Source organism: Typopeltis vanoorti, chromosome 4 (genome assembly GCF_054136105.1).
Source record: "Typopeltis vanoorti isolate ZY-2024b chromosome 4, IOZ_Tvanoo_1.0, whole genome shotgun sequence".
In the NCBI taxonomy this organism is placed as follows: Eukaryota; Metazoa; Arthropoda; class Arachnida; order Uropygi; family Thelyphonidae; genus Typopeltis; species Typopeltis vanoorti.
Window position 1 is genome coordinate 45,272,120 of NC_143552.1, and position 22,322 is coordinate 45,294,441.

The 22,322-nt window shown below is 35.4% G+C and overlaps 1 protein-coding gene across 5 annotated transcripts in view; it reads right to left on the reverse strand.

The window, feature by feature from the left end:
• Positions 1-22,322, reverse strand: part of LOC150107272 (polycomb group RING finger protein 1-like) — a 302,424-nt gene that overhangs the window by 68,207 nt on the left and 211,895 nt on the right. For all 5 annotated transcript variants that reach the window (XM_090391122.1, XM_090391120.1, XM_090391119.1 and 2 more), the window contains one exon: positions 12,921-12,983. In XM_090391122.1, coding sequence (XP_090247248.1) covers positions 12,921-12,983 — 63 coding nt within the window. The remainder of the gene's footprint in view (positions 1-12,920; positions 12,984-22,322) is intronic.

Consider the following 22,322-nt stretch of genomic DNA (forward strand, 5'->3'; position numbering starts at 1 on the left):
TAGATCAATCAGTATCTCAAGAATGGTGGTAAAAGTACTGGAAAAGTTGGTAAAAAAAAAAACAGAATTCAGGACAAAAGACAGCAGAACAAGAGGTCATCCCTTGAATTGAATAAGTGTAGTTAGCAAGGGCAGGATTACATTTTTCACTTGGAGAGTGGTAAATGAATGGAATGGGTTGTCTGAGTCAGTTGTAAGTGATTTGTCCGTTAACAGTTTCAAGTAGAGGTATGATAGATATTGTGTTGAGGTATAGTTTGAGTCTCCCACAACGACTCTTAGAACTCCATGGAGATGCCCATACAATAATAATAATAAGATAGAAACTTAATGAGCTTGAGATCCACAGAGCCAAATGATAAAGACGCCATCAGTATATTTCAACTAAGCTGGTTTTGAGGGAAGGCTGAATTCAGAACCAAAAATTAAATGGATTCCCCATCTAAACAAGCCCTGTGAGATATAAGTGGGGCACCCATTGTTATACCTTTAATGTGTTTGTATGATTCGGTGAAAATTTATTGAAACAATTCATTGAATGACAGCTTATCTTATGCTGACTCTTCAAATAGCATTTCACTATATAAATAATGCACCAAAACATTTGAAAAACAAATTAGTTCATCAAATAAACAATTCAGTGAATAGCAAATCAAAGTAAAAACAATGATGATTGTTGATGATTTCCTTTCATGATTCACTGAAACAGTTATTTTCTTGCAGAACGTTATCTTAAAGTTTTCATTAAAATTACCTAATGTTATTTAAGATGCAGATAAATAAGTGGTCACCACGACTTTTAATAATTATTTTACTGTATTTCAGAACATTACTCTGTAATGTGTTAATACTAATTTATAGTATGAAATACAGGCAGCCCTCGGTTTAAGCCTCAGTTCCATTCCTGAAAAAATGGACGTAAACTGAATCAGCGTAAAACGAACCCAATTTTAATGGGAGGTATGAAGTTACGTTCCGCGCAATCAAAAAATATGTACATGAAGTATGTGCAACATTATTATATTTAAAGCTTTGATAATAAATACATATATATTTGTTAAAATAACATTATTAATAACGAAAACAAAACAAAATTATATACAAAAAATATGAAACTTCGAAAAGATATTACATATTTCTATGTTGAAGTTCCTGGTTTCAGATCACCTGCATTTTTTAAAAAAAAGTATCCAGTGTTAACTGCCTAGATTTTCTTTTTCTTTCTTTAAGGAGTTCAGTGTAAGGTCAAATAGATGCGATTACACTCCTTTTTACGTTCGCACTCCATTCCCAATCGTGGCCCATTTCACAGAGTTCATCAGTCAATGTCTCTATGCTTGCGAGGATACACTGTAAATTGGCCGTTTTCATATCTCTCAGAGGACCTTTCTTCATTTTCTTTCTCCTCCTTTGGATGTTGACTTAATTGTTCAGCTAATTCTTTTAAGTCTTCATTGGAAAGTGGTTTATCATGGCTCTCTAAGACTTCTGTCACATCTTCAGCTGTAATATTGTACAATCCCACCTCTTGTGCAAGCTTGGTAACATCTTCAATAACATTCTCATCTTGCTCTAATTCCTCGAAGTCATGCATAAATGCTGGAAGAAGTTTTCGCTATGCTCCTTTTAAACACTTGGCTGACACATCATTCCAAGCTGCCTTGATGTTGTTAATGCCCTTCAAAATATCGAATGACTGCCAATAGTCTTTAATAGTTTTTCCTGAAGTGTCCAAGACTCTTACCATTTCCATAAATGTTATACGGAGGTAATAGGCTTTGAAGATTGATATAATCCCCTGATCCATTGATTGCAAAAGCGATGTTGTGTTTGGGGGCATGTAAACAATCTTGACATCCAATGGTGTTCTTACTTAAGCAAGGTTTTGAGGATGTCCAGGGGCATTATCCAAGAGAAGCAATGCCTTGGCTGGCAAATCATTTTCTTTACAGAAGAGAAGCACAGTAGGAAAAAAATAATTTGTGTACCAATCTAGAAAAACATCTTGTGTAATCCAAGCTTTCTTGTTCCATTTCCAATAGACTGGCAGCATAGCTTTTAGACCCTTCAAGGCACGTGGTATCTGTGAATGGTACACCAACATTGGTTTAAGCTTCAAAGTTCCGGAGACATTTGCACCCAACAAAAGCATAAGTCTATCTTTTGCAGCTTTAAAACCTGGAGCAGATCATTCTTCACAGGAAATGAAGGTGCGTGATGCAATTTTTTCCAGTAGAGCCCAGTCTCATCAACATTAAAAACGAGATCAGGAGGGTAACTTCCTTGTTCTACACAGTCTTGAAATTCTTTAGGAAAAGCAGCCGCTGCTGCAACATCTGCACTTGCCGCCTCACCACATAATTTGACACTGTGGCACTTACTTTGAGACTTAAATCTTATAAACCAACCTTTACTTCCTAAAAATGTTTCTTTGCCTCCATCTTTTTTTTTTTTTAAGATCCTCAAAAATTGTTTTTGCTATCTCAGTTATAACAGCCTGCATTAGAGGAATGTTTTGCTGATTCAAGTCATCCACCCATAATGATAATAATTTTTCCATTTTTTCATGAAATTTACCCCTGCTATAAAGTACATGTTTTGCATTTAGTGCTGCTGTAGATTGTTGCACAGACTGTTTTATTCTATCTGCATTTTTCATAATTGTGGTAACAGTCGATGGGGATAAGTTCATACTTCTACAGACATTAGCATGTGTCTGCCCATCTTCCATTCTTCAAATCACCTCCATCGTCTTTTCAAGTGTGATTGATTTCCACGCCTTCTTAACACCAAGTTCTGCTAATTTTTCGGCACTTCTATTATCAGACATGGTATATAATTATGTACTTCATCAATTTAAATACGTATGTACATAAAAAAAATTAAATAGAACAATTAGGTAGATTCAACATTAAAACTAGGTTTGATACATATACGTCATAGTAGCTCGGTAAACACTCAAACACTAGAGTGCCTGCTAGCGTCGTTTCTCAGTCAACTACACTATAGTAAGAAAGCATGTGCACGCAACCGGCATTATTGTAAATCACCATAAATTGAACCGGAATAAACCGAGGGCTGTCTGTACTGACTCATCGTAAGCTTATGCACTCTGGAAATAAAATTCTGTCTTGCTTAATCTTTTCTTTCATAAATGCTCTAATTAAAGTCAAAACTGATAAATTTAAATGGAGATTCCAATGACCAAATTTCATCCAACTGGAGTAGAATTAATTTTCTAAACTGAAAACATTTGGCAAAAATGAGCCAAATGGAAATAGTGATAAAATAAAAATCCAATTAAAGATATTTATTGATCTCATTCATCCCCAAAGTGAATAAAAAGAACTGCATAGTTCTAACCAACTTTCAGAAATTGGCAGACAGATGGATTCTGCAACTTAGTCATTGACAGCAATTGAGTTCAGAACTAATGACAATTTTGGGTGAAAGACTGAGATGATGGTAGACGATTGCCACCATCTCATCTGCATAAACTTTAACTGATATAAAAATATTATTGTCTGAAATAGTGGATGTTCTACAGCTGTTTATTCTGAGTTGTGGAATTAAAAACCCTAGTTTTTAGGGGAAAAAACTCTACTTGCCTTGCAAGTAGAATATTTTTCCCCAAAAAGAGACTGAAATAAAGCTCCTATATTCAGCGATTAGAATGAAACCTATAATGGTCACTTTTCTGACAGCCTAACACTATGAAAGCAAAAATGCTATCAGAAAGATAAAGAGGCATCTAAAAATCCAACAAAAATGTAACCGAAACTGAACTTAACTACACAGACATCTTCGTGTGCATTTCCTAAATCACAAAGATCATTAAATTCCACTGACTGAGAGCAATATATAATTTCGATATGTTGCTCCTTTGTAACTTTGATAACAGTCTGAAAGAAACAGAAACAACACAAATTTTTGTAAGGATTCCAAACACTAAATCTGAGTCAACTGTCCAGCCAGTAAAATCTCACAATAACTGCATATCAATGGATGGATAGACACACAAAGTGAATCTTATAGGTTTATGCATTTTGTGAAATGCACCTAAAACCAAGGATATAAGAAATTCTATGTAATGCAAGACTTCTAGGTCAGTCATCATACTGGTTGCCAGTGAACCTAATGGATGGATTAATATTGATGTATTTATCAAACTGCAAAATGCTGATATTCTGATGCAAAAGATAAAAAAATAAAGCTGTAAAATACCATGTTCATAACACGTCGCTGCATTAATGAACACGTTACTTAGTTATCAGATGTTAATTACTTTAGATCAATATTTTGATGCAATTGCCTTACAATTTATTTTTCAGTAAACTGTTTTATTAAATGATTTGTAGAGATGATAAATTGCGATTTTTCAATGAACTGTGCAATTTGATAAATTGTGTGAAGAAAATTTTCTGAATACTGCTTCTACAATAGCTAAAATAGCCCGATTTAATATGGTTCTTTTGTGACTCAAAAATAACCATGGAAGTGATAATTATTATTATTATTATTAGTGCACCCTCCATGGAGTCGACATACTCATCATGGGAGGTTCATTCAACTGATAATGCATTTTTCATACCAAATTTTAAAATCCTTAACATTCTTTGCATTAATAACATATTCTGGTAATTCAATCCATTCAATGATAGTTCTCCATGTAAAAAATATACTCATCACACCTCTCTTCACCACACATAACTTCCAGGGATGGCCTCTGGTTCTTCTCCTCTCACCTGCTACTTTTTTTTATTACCCTTTGGATTAATCTGATAAGGACCTCCCACGATGAGTCTTTTGACTCCACGGAGGCCTGAATAATAATAATAAAGACTTAGATGTCTCTATCATATCACCTCTTTTCCTTCTATCCACCAAACTCTGCAATCCACATTTCTTCAACTTCTCTCCATAGCCAACATTACAAAGTCCTGATATTGTCTTCGTCACTCTTCTCTGGATCTTCGTCACTCTTCTCTGGATCTTCGCCAATCTTTCCACATCACATTGACAATCAGATGACCAAATTTGAGCACAATAGTCCAAGTGTGGTTTGACCAGTGCTTTATACAGTGGCACAACCACTTCCTTATCCCATGTTAGAGTACAGTTGACCATTGAACAATGAGGGATTAGGGGCGCCAACCCACATGCAGTCGAAAATCCATGTATAACTTTTGATTCTTCAAAAACTAAATTACTAATAGCCCACTGTTGACTAAAAGTCTTACTGATGACATAAACAGTCAATTAACACATACAGGGTGTTCGGGATAAATTTGACATATTTATAATTAATTATATTTTTCCGTAAGTTACATGTATTAACACACACTTCTCTTCATTTAAAAGTTTGGACCCTTCTTCATTCATATACAAGATGTCAGAAAGGATGGATAGCTGGAACCCACCTGAATCATGGAAGAGAATAACTTGTATCATGATGATTCGTGCCCGCCATCAAAATGAGGATATTACGACTGCTGCCCAATGCTCCCTGAATACAGTAAAAACAATCAGGCATGAACTAGAGACTTGCAATGGTGACTACGAGGATGTAGCAAGAAGAAAGATCCCTAGCAGACGATCTGATTGCGTTCGTACAGCAGAATTCCTCGCAAATCTGCAGGAACAGGTGTTGAAGAACCCTGGCATTGGAATTCGGGCTTTGTTCGTGGAGTTGCTAACTGTAGTCAAGTCCTGGATAACAAGGGTAGCCAATGGTAGGCCGTATGTATGGCAGCAGGATTCGGCCCCTTGCCACACCTCTGGGAAAAGTCAAAAATGGTTGTCTGAAAATTTCTACGACTTCACCAGTCCAAATGTTTGGCCTCCAAACTCCCCAGACCTTAACCCCATGGATTATTTTGTATGGGGCGCAGTTGAAAAAGACACCAATCGCACTTCCAGTAATACAAAAGCCCAGTTAATGGATAAAATTAAAACAGTTTTTGCGGCCCTTCCCAGGGAGACTGTAGCATCAGCTTGTTCGAGGTTCCGAAGCAGAATTGAAGCTGTGATCGATGCTAATGGTGGTTATTTTGAGTAAATCTTGTTGATAGTATTGTAATTAACTCTGCCTGTAATGTTTTTTTGTCAATTCATTAAATTTAATAGATACAAAGAAGATTTTCTTTTTCCTTACGAAACTGTCAAATTTATCCCGAACACCCTGTATTGTGTATGTTATATGTATTATATGCTGTATTCTTATAATAAAGTAAGCTAGAGAAAATAAAATGTTATTAAAGAAAATACATTTACAGTACTGTAATGCACTGTATTTATCGATAATGTAAGTTTATGCCATCTATTTACAAGATGAATTCGTCTATCTGTCTGTCAGTACCTATCTCACTATGTCTTATATGATACAAAACACTGCACATGTTATTCGTATTACTAACACTAGACATCAAAAATGAAAAGATAATGTGAAAAAGAAATTCATATTTATTTACAGGTATAAAAGCTTCATGCATGGATAATGAAGCAGCAGCAATATGATTGCTTCATGGTAATCTAGTGTAGTCCATACAATTGCTTCACAGTACCCTAGATTATACATTAATGAATCATTATGAAAATTTTTTATGCTAATTAATTGATTAACTTTAATTAATAACAGTTAATTTTATGCAGTTATGATTTAATACTGCATCTTTACGTTTGTTTACATTTCTCTCGAATGCAAATACCACCATATACAGTGATTGTGTGGATAAGTTTTAACTTTTAATAATAGATTTGTGTATATTTTATGGTAGTAAATGGTAAAATAGATTAGTATCTACATATATTTTATGCATTCATGACATACCTTTTTCTTAATTTTTCCAATATTTCTAGGCTATGCGGTTCACTGCGAGTTTTTCAAATTGTTGCAAATCTCCAAATAAATTTCCAATATATTTACTGAAAAAAATCTGCATAAGTGGACCCGTGCACTTTAAACCTGTGTTGTTCAAAGGTCAACTATACTTCTAATCATAGCAGAATTACGATGTGCCTCCTTTTCAACACTTGCAATATCCCTCTAAACTTCAGTCTACTGTAAATGTAAACAAACTGCCCAAAATCTCATCGGCTTCCAGCAGTATGGCACTGCCAATATAGTACACAGCCTTATTATTATTATTATTTGACACCTCCAGGGAGTGCACCTGCTCTACAACTCTGTCTCCACTAATCAATCCACCAACTGACCGCAACTACACCAACGCCATCTACCGCCGACCACCACCACCACTAGTATTTCCACAGACACTCACAAACATCCATGCCCACGGCGGGATTCGAACCTGCAACCTTTTGGCTGGAGAGAGGATACGCTAACCACTCAGCCAGCCAGGCCGGCAATATTTCAAGACTCCAAAATGCAACACCTTACACTTATTAATATTAAAACTACATCCCCACTCCTTTGTCCAAGTCAAAAGTCTATTCAAATCTTCCTGAAGGGAATTAACATCAGCAGTGCTACTTATAATTCTCCTGAGATTTGCATCATCAGCAAACAACCGAAGATCCCATCAATCCACATGATATATCATTTACAAACAAGTTAAACAGCAGGGGCCCAAGAACAGAACCCTGGGCACGACATCGGTTACCCTCCTTTTTTTGAAACACTGCTCTATCATACACAACTTGCTGATGTCATGCAGAGAGTTAATCTCCGATCCATCTAACCAGTATACTATCTATTCCATCCTCTGCAGCTTGTACACCGATTATCATGTGGTAATCTATCGAATGCTTTCGAAAGGTTCAAGAATATTACTGTATATATATATATACACACACACACACACACACGACACTCATTACATATCATAAAATGCAAGTAAATTGCTAAAAATAGGACCCGCCCTTTACAAATTCATGCTGACCATTATAAAGAATGCTATGTCCATCAATCCAATCCTATATTCTATTCCTAACCAATCTCTCCAACACCTTGACCACAGTAGTGACACAGACTGGTCTATAATTCGAAACTTTTGTCCTAGAACCATGCTTGCAGAGTACTACTATTTTGTTTTCTTTCCACTCCTCAGGAACTCTACCCACTGCAAAACTCATTAAATAACAAGATCAACAGTATTGCCAACTATTGTGCACTTTAACAATACATGGTGACATGTCATCAGTTCCCACAGTCTTATTAACATCTAACCCATTCAACACCTGATACATCTCAGATTCTTCCAATTCTCCTTTTCCAATTCCAATACTTGCCTCTCTTCTATATATTGCAATGCATCATTTACACAAGTATGATATATGCTGATAAAGTGCACATATAATTCCACTATATTCTTTGCAACTGTCATTCTGTTGCCATGACTATCCACTGGTGTTAACCTGCAATAATTATTCTTTCTCTTACTTGCCATATAGCAGAAAAATGACCTTGAGTTAACCTCAGCCTGATGAGACAAATCTCCTCTCATACTACACTTTTTCTTTGTTTACCATGCTTTTCATTTTCTTAGCCTGCATTCTGTACTCCTTATGGATCTAATCATCACCAACTGTCTTGTACCTCCTCCATAGCATTTTATTTTCCAAATTTTCCAAATACGAGGGTTGTTTGATAAGTCCATGCAAAAATGAAGAAAACATTTTTTATTTTTCAACATAGTCTCCTTTGAAGTCTTAGTCCAACGATGTTCGAGTTTTTTGATCCAGTCCATATAGTATGATTTGTCCAACTCTTCAAAATAGGCAGTTGTTTCGGCAATCACCTCATCGTTTGATGAAAATCTCTCTCTCTCCAGCCAGCCATTTTTTTCATGTTTGGAAACAGATAGTAGTCTGAGGGAGCCAAATCTGGAAAGTAAGGACTTCATAGCGTAAATCAAACAATTTTGCAGTCACAATTACAGAAGAGTGAGCGGACGTGTTGTCGTGGTGAAAATGAATTTTCTTTTTAGCCAAGTGTGGTCATTTTCCCTTTATTTCATCATTTAAATGGTCCAGCAAAGACGAATACACTCTGGTAATTATTTTGCCCTTTTTCAAGAAGTCTATGAAGATTATGCCACGAGCATCCCAGAAGATGGTGACAATAACCTTTCCTGTTAAAGGAACGGTTTTCGCTTTCTTTGATGCAGATTCCCCGCTTGCAAACCCATTGTTTTGACTGTTCCTTAGTCTCAGGCTGGTAGTGATGAATTCATGTTTCTTCCACTGTTACGAAATGATGCAGAAATTCCTCTGATTCCGTTGAAACAGCCTCAAGCTGTCCTAGCAACAGTTCACACGTTAATGCTTTTGATCCAGTGTGAGCAAACGCGGCACCCATCTTGCAGATAGTTTTCTCATATGTAAACGTTCATGTAAAATATTATGTACGGGGTCATTTGAGATGCCCACAGTCTTAGCAATTTCACGCACCTTCACTCTTATATCATCCATCACCATATCATGAATTTTTTCAATAATTTCTGGAGTAATGACCTCAACAGGGCATCTAGAACATTCAGCGTGACTTGTCTCATATGGCCATTTCAAAAGTTACTAAACCACTTATAAACCGTTCTAATCGAAGGTGCAGACTCACCATAATGTTTATCAAGCTTAGCTTTGGTTTCCTGAGCTGTTTTGCCTTTCAAAAAGTAATTTTAATCGCTACATGAAATTCTTTCTCATCCATTTTTCACAAAGCACGGTACTTGACTGATTCAAATGAACACCAAACACAGAGTAAATATCTATCTGACTGAAACTTAGCGTGTGATCCTCCAACAGTTGCCAGCAACTAAAAATAACCTCGATATGTACTGGTGGCGCCATCTCTTAGACTTGCATGAACTTATCGAACAGCTCTCGTAGCTTGCTTGATTTCACTGTTCATCCATTTCATTCCTATTCTATGGAAACTATGAACATTTAATAAATAAATAAATATATATATATACACACACACACACTAGTGGCTAAAATTGTGGAAACCTTTTGGAAAAAGTGTATTTCTGAGGTTTGATGGCTCATAATACCACTTTTTTTTGGAATAATACCATAAAATCATATATCAATGGAAAGATAATTTAATCAAGAATGTAATGCAATAACTTTTATGAAGGATTTTTATTAGAACAGCAGTTATAAAGAAGAAAAGTGAAACACATAGAAAAAATTAAATATACAAAAATTCTCACAATGTGAGTTAACACTTAGTTGAGTAACCTTTAGCGTTAATTACGCCCTTACAACGCCTTCCCATGAAGTTCACTTCATGGGAAGGCATTGTAAGGGCGTAAAGGCGTTCTGCAGCTGTTATAATGTGAAACCAAGATTGAATTATTGCTTGTGGCTATGCGCTTCGCAACTATATGCCTGGGGATGGAGTGTTCTAGGTTTGATTCCCGTTGACGACTTGAGGATCTTCCTCAGCCATAGCCAAGTTAGCTGATCTTGGGCATGGACAGCAGGATTTTTTCCACCAGTTTATCTGGGGTTTTTCATCCCGCAAGCAGGCAAATGGGCCCCGCGAACACACACACGCACGGTTCTACAGTCATAAATACTTAACCCCCATGAGGGGGGGGGCTCAAATCGCTCCAGTAGGGACGGGGGGAGAAATAGGGAGGAAACTCCATATGAATAAATAAAATAAATTGGTGGGTTGCTTCTGACTAACAAGTTTCTTTAGTCAGCTCCATTGATTTTCGACTGGGTTAAGGTCTGGGCTATTCCCAGGCCATTCCAGCAGCAGAATAATATTATCTTGAAACCACTTTTTGCACAGCAGCAACATGACATGGAGCTGAATCCTGTTGAAATATAAAAATTCATTTATGTATTTTTGGGCATTTATATTCCCATTAATCATAATTCAAATTCTGCCCACACCTTTTGATGTCATACAACCCCAGATCATAATACTAAGTGGGTGTTTCTAGGTTTTGCTGTAATACAATCAGGATGCAAATCTTCTCCTTATGTATTTTATGCCATCACTACCAAACAGGGAGATTTTATTATTATTATTATCATTATTTGACACCTCCAGGGACTCATCAAGGGAGGGGCGCCTGCTCTACAACTCTGTCTCCACTATTCAATCCACCAACTGACCGCAACTACACCAACGCCATCTACCGCCGACCACCACCACTAGTATTTCCACAGACACTCGCAAACTTCCATGCCCACGGCGGGATTCGAACCTGCAGCCTTTTGGCTGGAGAGCGGATACGCTAACCACTCGGCCAGCCAGGCCGGCTGGCCGGGTGGTTAGCATATCTAAGTGGTTATTTTGGTCTCATCACTCCAAATAACACTGTCCCATTGTTCCGCTGTCCAGTTAACAAGGGTTTTAGCCCAGTTTAATCTTTTCAACCTTTATTTGAGAGACAAAAATAGCTTTTTTCATGAAATTAATAAATCTAGCATTTAGACCTGTGGCAAACAGTCCTTGCACTCAACTTCACATTGTATTGCACCATTTCAGCTTGTATACACCCAGATGATTTTCTTCTATCACGTAAGCACAGTTTCTCAATTCTTCTATCATCACTTGCTGTTGTGCACCTTTTCCTGCCTTTACCAGTCTGGTTTTGTAGTGACTGAGTCTCCTTATATCTCTTCAAAAATTTAGAAATGCCACCTTTGGTTAAGTTTCCACCAATTTTTCTTCTAATTTCTTCATGACTGTAGCCTTGTTCACTTAATAGTACTATTATACATCACTTTCTGGGTGACCAGTCAACTCTTTGTGCCATTTCTTTAATTTTATTGTTTTACAAGCTCACTAAATGAAAGAACACAAAAAAAAACCCAACCAACTTGATAGCAATTACATAACACATTGACAAATGTCCTTCTCTCAGCTCCAATACATGACATCAATAGCTGAATCCTACTGTGACCTTATTGGCTCATTGCCAAAACAAAATGACACCTGATTGGCTCTCACTGGCTATATTCAAATGAAGGAAAGCTACTTCATATCAACCTAAGCAAGTTGTGCTTCTTTTTTCTGGTTATTTGGCTATAACTTTTCATAGAATACAGATAAATGAACAAACTTTGTTGCATTACATTCTTTCCATTGATATATAATTTTATGGTATTACACCAAAAAAAGTGGTGTCATGAGCCATCAAACCTCAAAAATACACTTTTTCCAAAAGGTTTCCACAATTTTGGCCACTAGTGTATATTATCCTTTGCATATCAACTTCTTTTTGCCAATGAACTAATATGAGGAGGGAGGGAATCTTGTTTTCAACCAGTTTTGAACATAAACTGATTAAACAACAAAAATTACTGCATTGCAATCAAATGCACGAACAAATTAGGCTTAACATGCTCATATAACTGGTTTACATAAAATTCATTTGAAATTGCTATTAAATTTTGAATTTTCAATATCTCCATTGTTTTTGTTGGAACTATCATAATGCCTGTGATTAATTATTGAAAGCAAAAGAGCTCTTTAAAGTGCAGTACTATTATAAAAAGCTGAGTATGTCAAAAAGTTAATTTCTTAGCTTTGAAATGTCAGTCTTTTGGCATATGTACATTAGATTTAAACCAAAATTGAAATACCACAACAAATTTTAACAGCAATACTAAGGATCAAATTTTATTGAATTCCATCCACCTGGAAGGAATTAATAATAAAAATTTGAAATTGTGTTGTCCGGTTTTGCTACTGGCAAAATAAAATCTAACCAAAATACATGGAGACACATTCTTGTGTACATCCTAAATTCTATTCAGCCAGAGCAGAATTATTGCAATTATATAATTTAAACACATTTTTATGTACTCTAGCCAGCAGTGTCCCATAACTTATACATAGACAGACAAACCAAACATAAGAGATATTTAGACATTTTAGGAAATGCATCTTAAAATAAAACTTTTCTTTACAATGAATCTGAACAAATTATTACCTTCTTTATTAGATTTACTTAAGCCTCGAGTTTTTTCAAAATCCTGTCTTCTTTTCATTTCATCTGTTAAAAACAAATTAATAATTCAAAATATACTCTATGTTAACAAATCATAATTCATAACATGCTTTATAATTTTCCCATGCATATATTTATAGTTTAAGTTCATAATTCATTATAAAGAGAAATACAATTTTGATTAATTAAAAATATAAACATAAATGACTAAATAAATTTTGTATTTATTATTATTTATCATATCTCTCTGTAATTATTATTCATTGCAAAAAAGCTTGCCCTGTGTGTCATATTGCATATTTTTCCATCATTTACTGCCTTCACATTCACCAAACTCTCTGACAGAATGCACTCCATCTATCACTACAAATAAAGGATCTTTACTTCCTTGTAAACTGCTCCTTTATATATTCCTTCCAGGAAAAGTTTCTTGTTTTCCTACCCTTCATTCCACGTTACAAATAATATCAATGTTAACTTGATAAAATTATTTAACCAACTTGTCCATCATATTGAAGAGGCTGCATTCTCTCACACCTGTTAAAACAGTTAAACAGCCTGATGTGTAAAATAATTATATTCCCTATAATTAAGTAGGGATATCTAAATAATCACAAATTTCGACAAAAAAAACAAAAAAACTTTAAAATAAAATCATAAATAATCACAGTATAATTCTTCAAAATTATTAGTTTGACCTCTTTTTTTCCTACTGATATTTCCTACATTGATAGATGCCCATCTTCAATTTTGCTGGGTTTCAAGTTGTTCTGACTTTTCACTCTGGTTCCCCAGCAGAGACTTTGTTTAATCAAACAGTGCTCCAGACATTTGATCATGTTGTACCATCATATTTGTGTGTGTGGTTTAAGCCAATGTGGAATATGCAGAAAATTTGGTCAGCTATGTTCCAAATTGCCAGTCCATCTTTAGTCATTTAGTACCGAGGTCAGGACTGGACAATGGATCAAAATTCCTGAACATATTTTTATCTATAGACAGCTTCTCCCAGTTATCCCACCTTGACAAACCATGGAAAAAATAAAATAAAACATGAATTATATTTTCTGCTTTAGTGAACTTGCAGTACACATTACATACCTTAGCTTTTTAGGCAGAATATTTAGGTACCAGGTGAATAAATTTCTATGGAAAATGAGAGCAATCAGCAGTATATGAAATAGTATTTTAATTAATAGAGATCTTATAGTGATGAGACCAAATACATACAAAATTCTAAGAAATATGAATAAGGAGGTTAAAGAAAAAGTGAGACTTGAAATAATCAAAGAGAAAATCTGGCTGGACTTTTTCCAAAAATTATGGTAAGATAGTAATGAATCGAACTGATATAATGCTAGCTACTAACTATACAGTAACTGGTAATTAGTTTACGGAATTAACAACGCATATAAAGTATATTAATTAAAGGTAACTTTAATAAATAACTTCTATATTTCGTCAACGTCAAAATGTTGCCGAAATATAGAAGTTATTTATTAAAGTTACCTTTAATTAATATACTTTATATGCATTGTTAATTCCGTAAACTAATTACCAGTTATGTATGACCAACGTATAAGCCTTGCTACTAGAATAACTATACAGTGGAAGAAATAAGAAATTACAAGAAATCCAACAAGTAATACAGCAAAGCAAATCAGGAAAATCCCCTGGAGAAGATAGAATAAATATAGAACTTATTAATATGTAGGCATCCTATTCATCAAAAGACTTATAAAAAATTATTTAACAATATCTGGCAGCAAGGAAAAATCTCAGAAAGATGGAATAAGGCAATTATCATTCCAATATATATATATAAAAGGTGATAAGTGCAACTGTGAAAACTGCAGAGAAATAAGTCTCCTAAATATTGGTTATAAGTTAAATGCATAAATATTAACTTCAAAATTTAAATCATATGTAGAAGTTAAGCTTTGTGAAGAATAAAATGATTTCCCAAAAGGACGATTGTGCATTAATCCATTAAAAATCTTAATGACATTCTGAATTCAATACAGAAACACACACACACACATACAACATTTGTAGATTACCAGAAAGCCTTTGATAGAGTCTTAAGGAACAAACTATGGATGGTAGTCAAGAATCTAAACATTCCAAATCAGCTGCTTGCTGCAATAACTAATATAGTATTGACACTAAACATAATATCCAGTGTGATGAAGATCGTCATCTCCACAGATGCAAGTTTAAATATGAACACCTCTTCAAACAAAGTCGTGAAGCCCTTTTTACATCGGCCAAATCTGAATCAGAACGATTGTCTCCCCCCCCCCCCCCAAAAAAAAAAGTTTGGGAGAGTCTTAACTTATGTAACCATCAAAAATAGTTGTTTAACAATATTTTTAATATTATTATATATTAATCTAATTTCTAGCATGTGGCAACCATTTTTAATTGGTAAACCACAGACTGCTGCATTTAGTGTGTAATCAAGTTCCTTTGATTGCTTGTTTCTACACATTGATGATGTACTGTTATTTTCAGTAAGAAATATCTGCACTTGCATTTCATTAAAGCTAATTTCTATGGTTATTGTGTAAGTTATTATTTACAATTATGTCACAGGTACCTTTAAAGATTAGAAATGATCAATAATATTTTCAAACCTACCCAAGTTCAAAAGCATGTGAGTTTATAAAGTTTTGGTAAGACCTTCTCTGCTATATGGAAGTGAATTATGGACCATAAAAACTGCAGGAGAAAAAATAATAGAAACGAGAAATGAAATTCCTGCAAAGGATAGCAGGCTATACTCAATACTGGACAAAGTATATGAATACCAAAAGAAGTGGATTTAACATATTGAAAGAATGGACAGTTCCAAACTACCCAAAAAAATACTCTGATACCAGCCAGTTTCACTGGTTAGAAGTCAGGGATGACCAAGGAAAAGATGGAATGAGACTGGAATATGCCATTGGGCCTAAATCCCTGAAAGGATTATGTTGATGTGTTTGAATAAATTTAACTTATGATTCTCAAATTTAAGCTGAAAATAAATAGTTGATCAAAGACTGAAGATTACAGACAGAGTTATAAGGTGATATAATCACTTATATAGAATGGGATATGAAAGATTGACAAAACTGGTGCTGAAAGCCAAAAAAAATCAATTAAAAGATCAAGAGGACAACTAATTTGATGCTGTTAAGAAAAACTTAGTAAAATGAGAATGCTATGTTATATTGCTTTGTAATTAGAGGAGGTACATGAAAAATTTTCAAAAATAATACAGCATCTAAAGACTTAGAAAATCAAAATCTAAGAGATGACACCAAACAACAAATTCTTATTAATTTACTAAATATATGAAGAGCCAAAGGCTTCAATTCGGCAAAATGAACTTATTTAAGTTAAGGGATATTACATCCCATATTGTTTCTTAGCAGAATAAGAAACTCAAAGAGTTTCATGCCAAATATAGAAACTATATAAAGTTCAGCGATTCCAAACGTAAGCAAATACCTGGATAGTGCAGCACCTGACGAATTTGGGAGTGCAAACTGAGGCAACTCATAGTATGGGTGGAGCAAGCTCCGATCACTATTCTTGGTATTTACCCATAATGTGAACTTAGCTCCTAGGAGCTGTATTACTGTTCTACATTATGAGAGAAGGTCACTACCCAGACCGGTTTCAACCTTTATTGAGGTCTCATCAGTGAGTAGGTAGACCTAATTAATACCAAGTTTGTAGCAAACAGAACTTACATCCCTTCTATGAGAATTGCCAAGAAGGTGTCCTAATTATATGAAGAGCCAAAGGCTTCAATTCGGCGACATGAACTTATTTAAGTTAAGGGATATTGCATCCCATATTGTTTCTTAGCCAAATAAGAAACTCAAAGAGTTGCCTCAGTTTGCACTACCAAATGGGTCAGATGCTGGACTATGTGGGTATTTGCTTATGCTTGGAATCGCCGAACTTTATATAGTTTCTATATTTGGCATGAAACTCTTTGAGTTTCTTATTCGGCTAAGAAACAATATGGGATGTAATATCCCTTAACTTAAATAAGTTCATGTCACCGAATTGAAGCCTTTGGCTCTTCATATAATTAGTAATTTATTAGGACACCTTCTTGGCAATTCCCATAGAAGGGATGTAAGTTCTGTTCACTACAAACTTGGTATTAACTAGGTCTACCTACTCACTGATGAGACCTCAATAAAGGTTGAAACCGGTCTGGGTAGTGACCTTCTTTCATAACGTAGAACAGTAATAGAGCTCCTAGGAGCTAAGTTCACATTATGGTTAAATACCAAGAATAGCGATCGGAGCTTGCTCCACCCTTACCTCAGTTTGCACTACAAATGGGTCAGGTGCTGCACTATCCAGGTATTTGCTTATGCTTGGAATCGCCGAACTTTATATAGTTTCTATATTTGGCATGAAACTCTGAGTTTCTTATTCGGCTAAGAAACAATATGGGATGTTAAAGATACCAAGCAATTTTAAACTTGGTTTTACTCCATTTTTTTCCAAAGTGAGCAAACAGACAAATTGTCAAGTTTGTGCCTGCAATTGATGCAAGACTAGCTGATCCTACAGGTAGTGCAAGACCAAGGCAACTCGTGGTAAAGGTGGAGCAAGCTCTGATCACTAATCTTAATATTTACCCTTAATGCCAAAACACATCTCCAAGAAGGGGATGTATGATGTTTTGTATTAAAGGCAAGGGGCCACTACCCAGACCGGTTTCGACCTTTATTGAGGTCTCATCAGTGGGAGCCAGGCTAGAACCAGAGTAAAACCAAGTTTAAAATTGCTTGGTATCTTTAGCATAATTATACCCAAGTTAAAAATACTTTCTACATCTAGATCTCCTCCTGAGATTTTTATTTAATAAGGTTAAAACACCTTATGGTAACTCGTTTTGGTAAAATACTTACAAGCTCTGCATTACTAAATCTTGGTATTTCTAGCCTGGCTCCCACTGATGAGACCTCAATAAAGGTCGAAACCGGTCTGGGTAGTGGCCCCTTGCCTTTAATACAAAACATCATACATCCCCTTCTTGGAGATGTGTTTTGGCATTAAGGGTAAATATTAAGATTAGTGATCAGAGCTTGCTCCACCTTTACCACGAGTTGCCTTGGTCTTGCACTACCTGTAGGATCAGCTAGTCTTGCATCAATTGCAGGCGCAAACTTGACAATTTGTCTGTTTGCTCACTTGGGAAAAAATGGAGTAAAACCAAGTTTAAAATTGCTTGGTATCTTTAACATAATTATACCCAAGTTAAAAATACTTTCTACATCTATAAATATGGGATGTAACATCCCTTAACTTAAATAAACTTATTAATTTATTTATTTTAAAACAATTCCAGTACTAACAGACATGTATACTATGTATACGTTTAGTAGATTACTATCATCATCTGGGCATCCCCACAAAGTGTACTTAGTGATTATGGAGATACACACTTATCACTGGCCACACAATACACGCTATACTTTTTAAACTTTTGGTTGCAAGTGCACTTCATTCAATGAAGTGCACTTGCAACCACCACAGAAAATATGTTCCACTCATTGATCACTCTAAAAACAAAAAATCTAGTCTTCATATTCTTACTAACTACATTCTTACTCGGATTCAACTGCTCTGCCCCCCCCATCATGTATTCAAAAATCTCTTCTACATTTATCATAAACTCTTTTAGCAACATATTTTTATCAATCTTTCTTTTTTAATTCCATCAACCATATTTTGTAACCCAAAAACGTTTAATCTGTCCTTACAAAAAGCATCCCGCATGCCATTTCTGGAATATTAACTAATAATAATATTAAATTATCAATTAATTGCCCTTTTGTAGCTGTTGTGAGTCAAGACATGTAGCAATAGGTTGAGAATGAATGGAGGCATGGTCTGAACACTTAACCAGGCTTACATCAAGAAAATGCTATAATACAAATTCAATATATTAGAACTCTCACATGCACTATGTCACATAGAGATATCTTTGAATCTATGTTTTCTTTAAATTACTATTTCATATTTAAATGTAAATGGTCGTAAAAACAAGTGTTGACTATTTTTGTTGTCACACTGAAAGAAGTGCTGTTGCTAGACATAACGTACAACATAGAACGCGGAATCTACTGCTTAGCTCTAGAAATAGCCAACAACATCAGACATGATGTCGCCAATATCCTCTCCCAGTCATTACCTCCAAAAAGTAATTTATCTTCTGGTCAACTCACTGCTCTCAGAAAGTTATGGAAAGATAAAAGTATTGTCATCACCAGGGCAGATAAGGGTAATGCCACAGTTGTACCATGGAATATAATCGGAAACTGGATATTATTCTCTGAGATCGCACTACCTACATCCCACTAGATCATGATCCCACAAAAACACATTAAAAAACTTACTTAAAAGAGTAGGTCTTCCTGGTTGCCAGACGTTACAAGAAAAACTCAAACCCTTTAGTTCTTGCCCCCCCAAGACTTATAGTAGATGTCACTGACGCTCCATGCTACAAACTGTCAAAACAGAAGAGCTGGCTTACACTCTTATCCCCCACCCCCCAGACTCATCACCACATCCTGTATAAAAACTCTATCCATTTTAAAACCGTCATTGGAAATCTAACTTTAAATTATGCAGATATATTGGTAAGCTTTGACATAACCTCACTGTTCACCAATATTCCCTTAAACAACACCTTAACACTCTTAAAAAAACGTTTTTCCTTCTGATATCTTAGATCTCTTTTCCTTTGCCATCAATTCTGATTATTTTTCTTGGAAAACAAAATTTACGTGGAAAATTTTGAAAAATGAGCCATAGACTCATGGCCCAGACACATTATACTCCTTCCTCAGCTACCTCAATAGTATACATCCGAGAATCTAGTTTACAATGGAAAAGGAAAATAACAATAGTTTACCCTTCCTAGACACCTTAGTAACACGTCTTCCTAATGGTAACCTTTCCTTCACTGTATGTAGAAAATCCACTCACACAGGCAGATACATTCACTACCTTTCCCACCATCATCCCTCTCAACAATATGGCATTACTAAAACTCTAATCAATAGAGCCTATAATCTTTTGTTCCAGCGGAATTGCTCTTTCAGCTGAACTCAACCACATACACAACACCTTCCTTTCAATCAATAGAGCCTATAATCTTTGTTCCAGTGGAACTGCTCTTTCAGCTGAACTCAACCACATACACAACACCTTCCTTTCAATCAATAGAGCCTATAATCTTTGTTCCAGTGGAACTGCTCTTTCAGCTAAACTCAACCACATACACAACACCTTCCTTTCCAATGGTTACAGTAATTACAGAAATAAAAAAAAAATAATCAGTTCCCCCACCATTCCTCAGCCATTGCTTCAGAAGGATTCCAGAAATGCCATTCATCCCCTACATCTGTGGCACATCAAAAAAAAAAAAAGCTAGGTCTTTAAAAAAGTATAACCGCTACACAGCTTTTTAGCCCCACTGGAAACTTGCTACCTTTATCTGTTCTACCAAAGATCAGCTCCCTCTGTTCCTGCAAGTTGGCTTACTTCCGACAGACAGTAGATCAGCAACCATCTATTTAGAACATAAATCATACATCTGCTAATACGAGTTTAGTCAATCTGGCCTTGCAGACCATGTATTGGATACGACTCACAGGATCTCCTGGAAGAAAACCACCATGATCCACCATAGTAAATTTAAAAAGGAAAGAATAGAACCAAATGGTAAAGATTTGTACATGGGGGACTCAACCTGTCAACTAATGGATGAGAAAAAGAAATAAGATGGGACACTAAGGGTAGTTTTTTCCAAGAGAGACATGAAAGTGCTTTTAAAAGAAAAAATAATAACATGTAACAGAACTTCAAATATCTTTATTTTAATTTTTTATTTTATTACTTATTGTTAAATAGTAAAATATATGATACTTAAATTTTTGGCTATTCAATTAACAAAATATAGTTTTTGCAATTAATGTTTTTTTTTTTTTTATATATCCATTATTGAACAATACTCAAGTCAAGATTATGTTTTCAGAATATACACTTGTAACAAAGGACTGAGATATGCTGGAAAAAAAAAAAAAAAGTTTAATTTTTAAATTCTAAATCCTAAAATACCCACACACATACGAACACACACAAAAATCTTAAAAGGCCACTAATGGCTGGTGATAAACAATACATCGCCCCCAACCAGAGGACCATTTAATGTCTTTGGCAACACAAGTACTGCTACCAAAAAAGGCATATCCTCTCTAGTTGGAGGAAATGGCAATGTGACTCCTAGATAGTAGATGACTTTCACTGCCTGATGAAAGCACAAACAACCTTGGCTTATTAGAGGTCTGAAGTGGATGCCAAAGTGGACAAGAACTATGTATCCAGTTTCTATACCTCAATTCCCTTTCTTTTTACATTACAGTGTGGGTAATAGCCTGAAAGGGATGTCAACTCACTATAGGGGCATCTCCTCCCCCCCACACACAAACAAACATACACCATTGAAGGGCATAGTAGAGGTCTGCTGGCCAGCCATTAGATAGTAAATGGAACTGAAACTGTATGCAATGCATGAAGAGGCTTTCTACTGACTGGTAAAAATTCAGCACTCACTTACTGTACAAGGTTGTGCCTGGAGGAGTCTGAGTTTGAAAGGAGAAGAAAAGCTGTTGAGGCCATATAACAGATTGGAGATGGGTGCTTTCACTGTGTGGGAGGCATGCCTGTGAGTCTTTCACCCCACTATATGCCATATTTGTTAAGTGACTCCTTCTGAAACACAAATCAATCAGCAGCATAAGTAATTCCATTAACACTGAATCATAAAAATATCTCTCAAAAAAAAACAAAACCAACAAAAAAAATCCATATACATTTCACCAATATTCATGGTCCTATTTGTTCAAAGGTGGCAGAATCACTCTATATGGACATACAAACCTATTATTTTCAACAGAACCTCAAAATAGCAATCTCAACAACTACTGACCATATCAACTTTCCCTAACTACACTCAGAATGATTCCTTCTACTACTAGAACAGAATGTGTGTTGTCAAAATCAGACAAGCTGTCTTAGAGAATGAAAAATCTTGGACCTCTTCCTTATGACTTTCTATGGCTCAGAGTTTCTTTGCCCTATTCGACTGAATTCATTTGCTGTTTTTATTGCTCTCCAAATTCTGATAACCACTTTGACCTTTATTTCATTACTTAAACTGATTATCTACTATCAAAATTCCAAACAGTGATGTTTGGACTTCAATGTCTCAGACTAGCTTTCTTTCTTTCTTGAATTTCACTGACCAAGCTGGAAAAGATATTTGCTGTCAGCAACAATCTTTCACAAACTGTCCATCTGCAA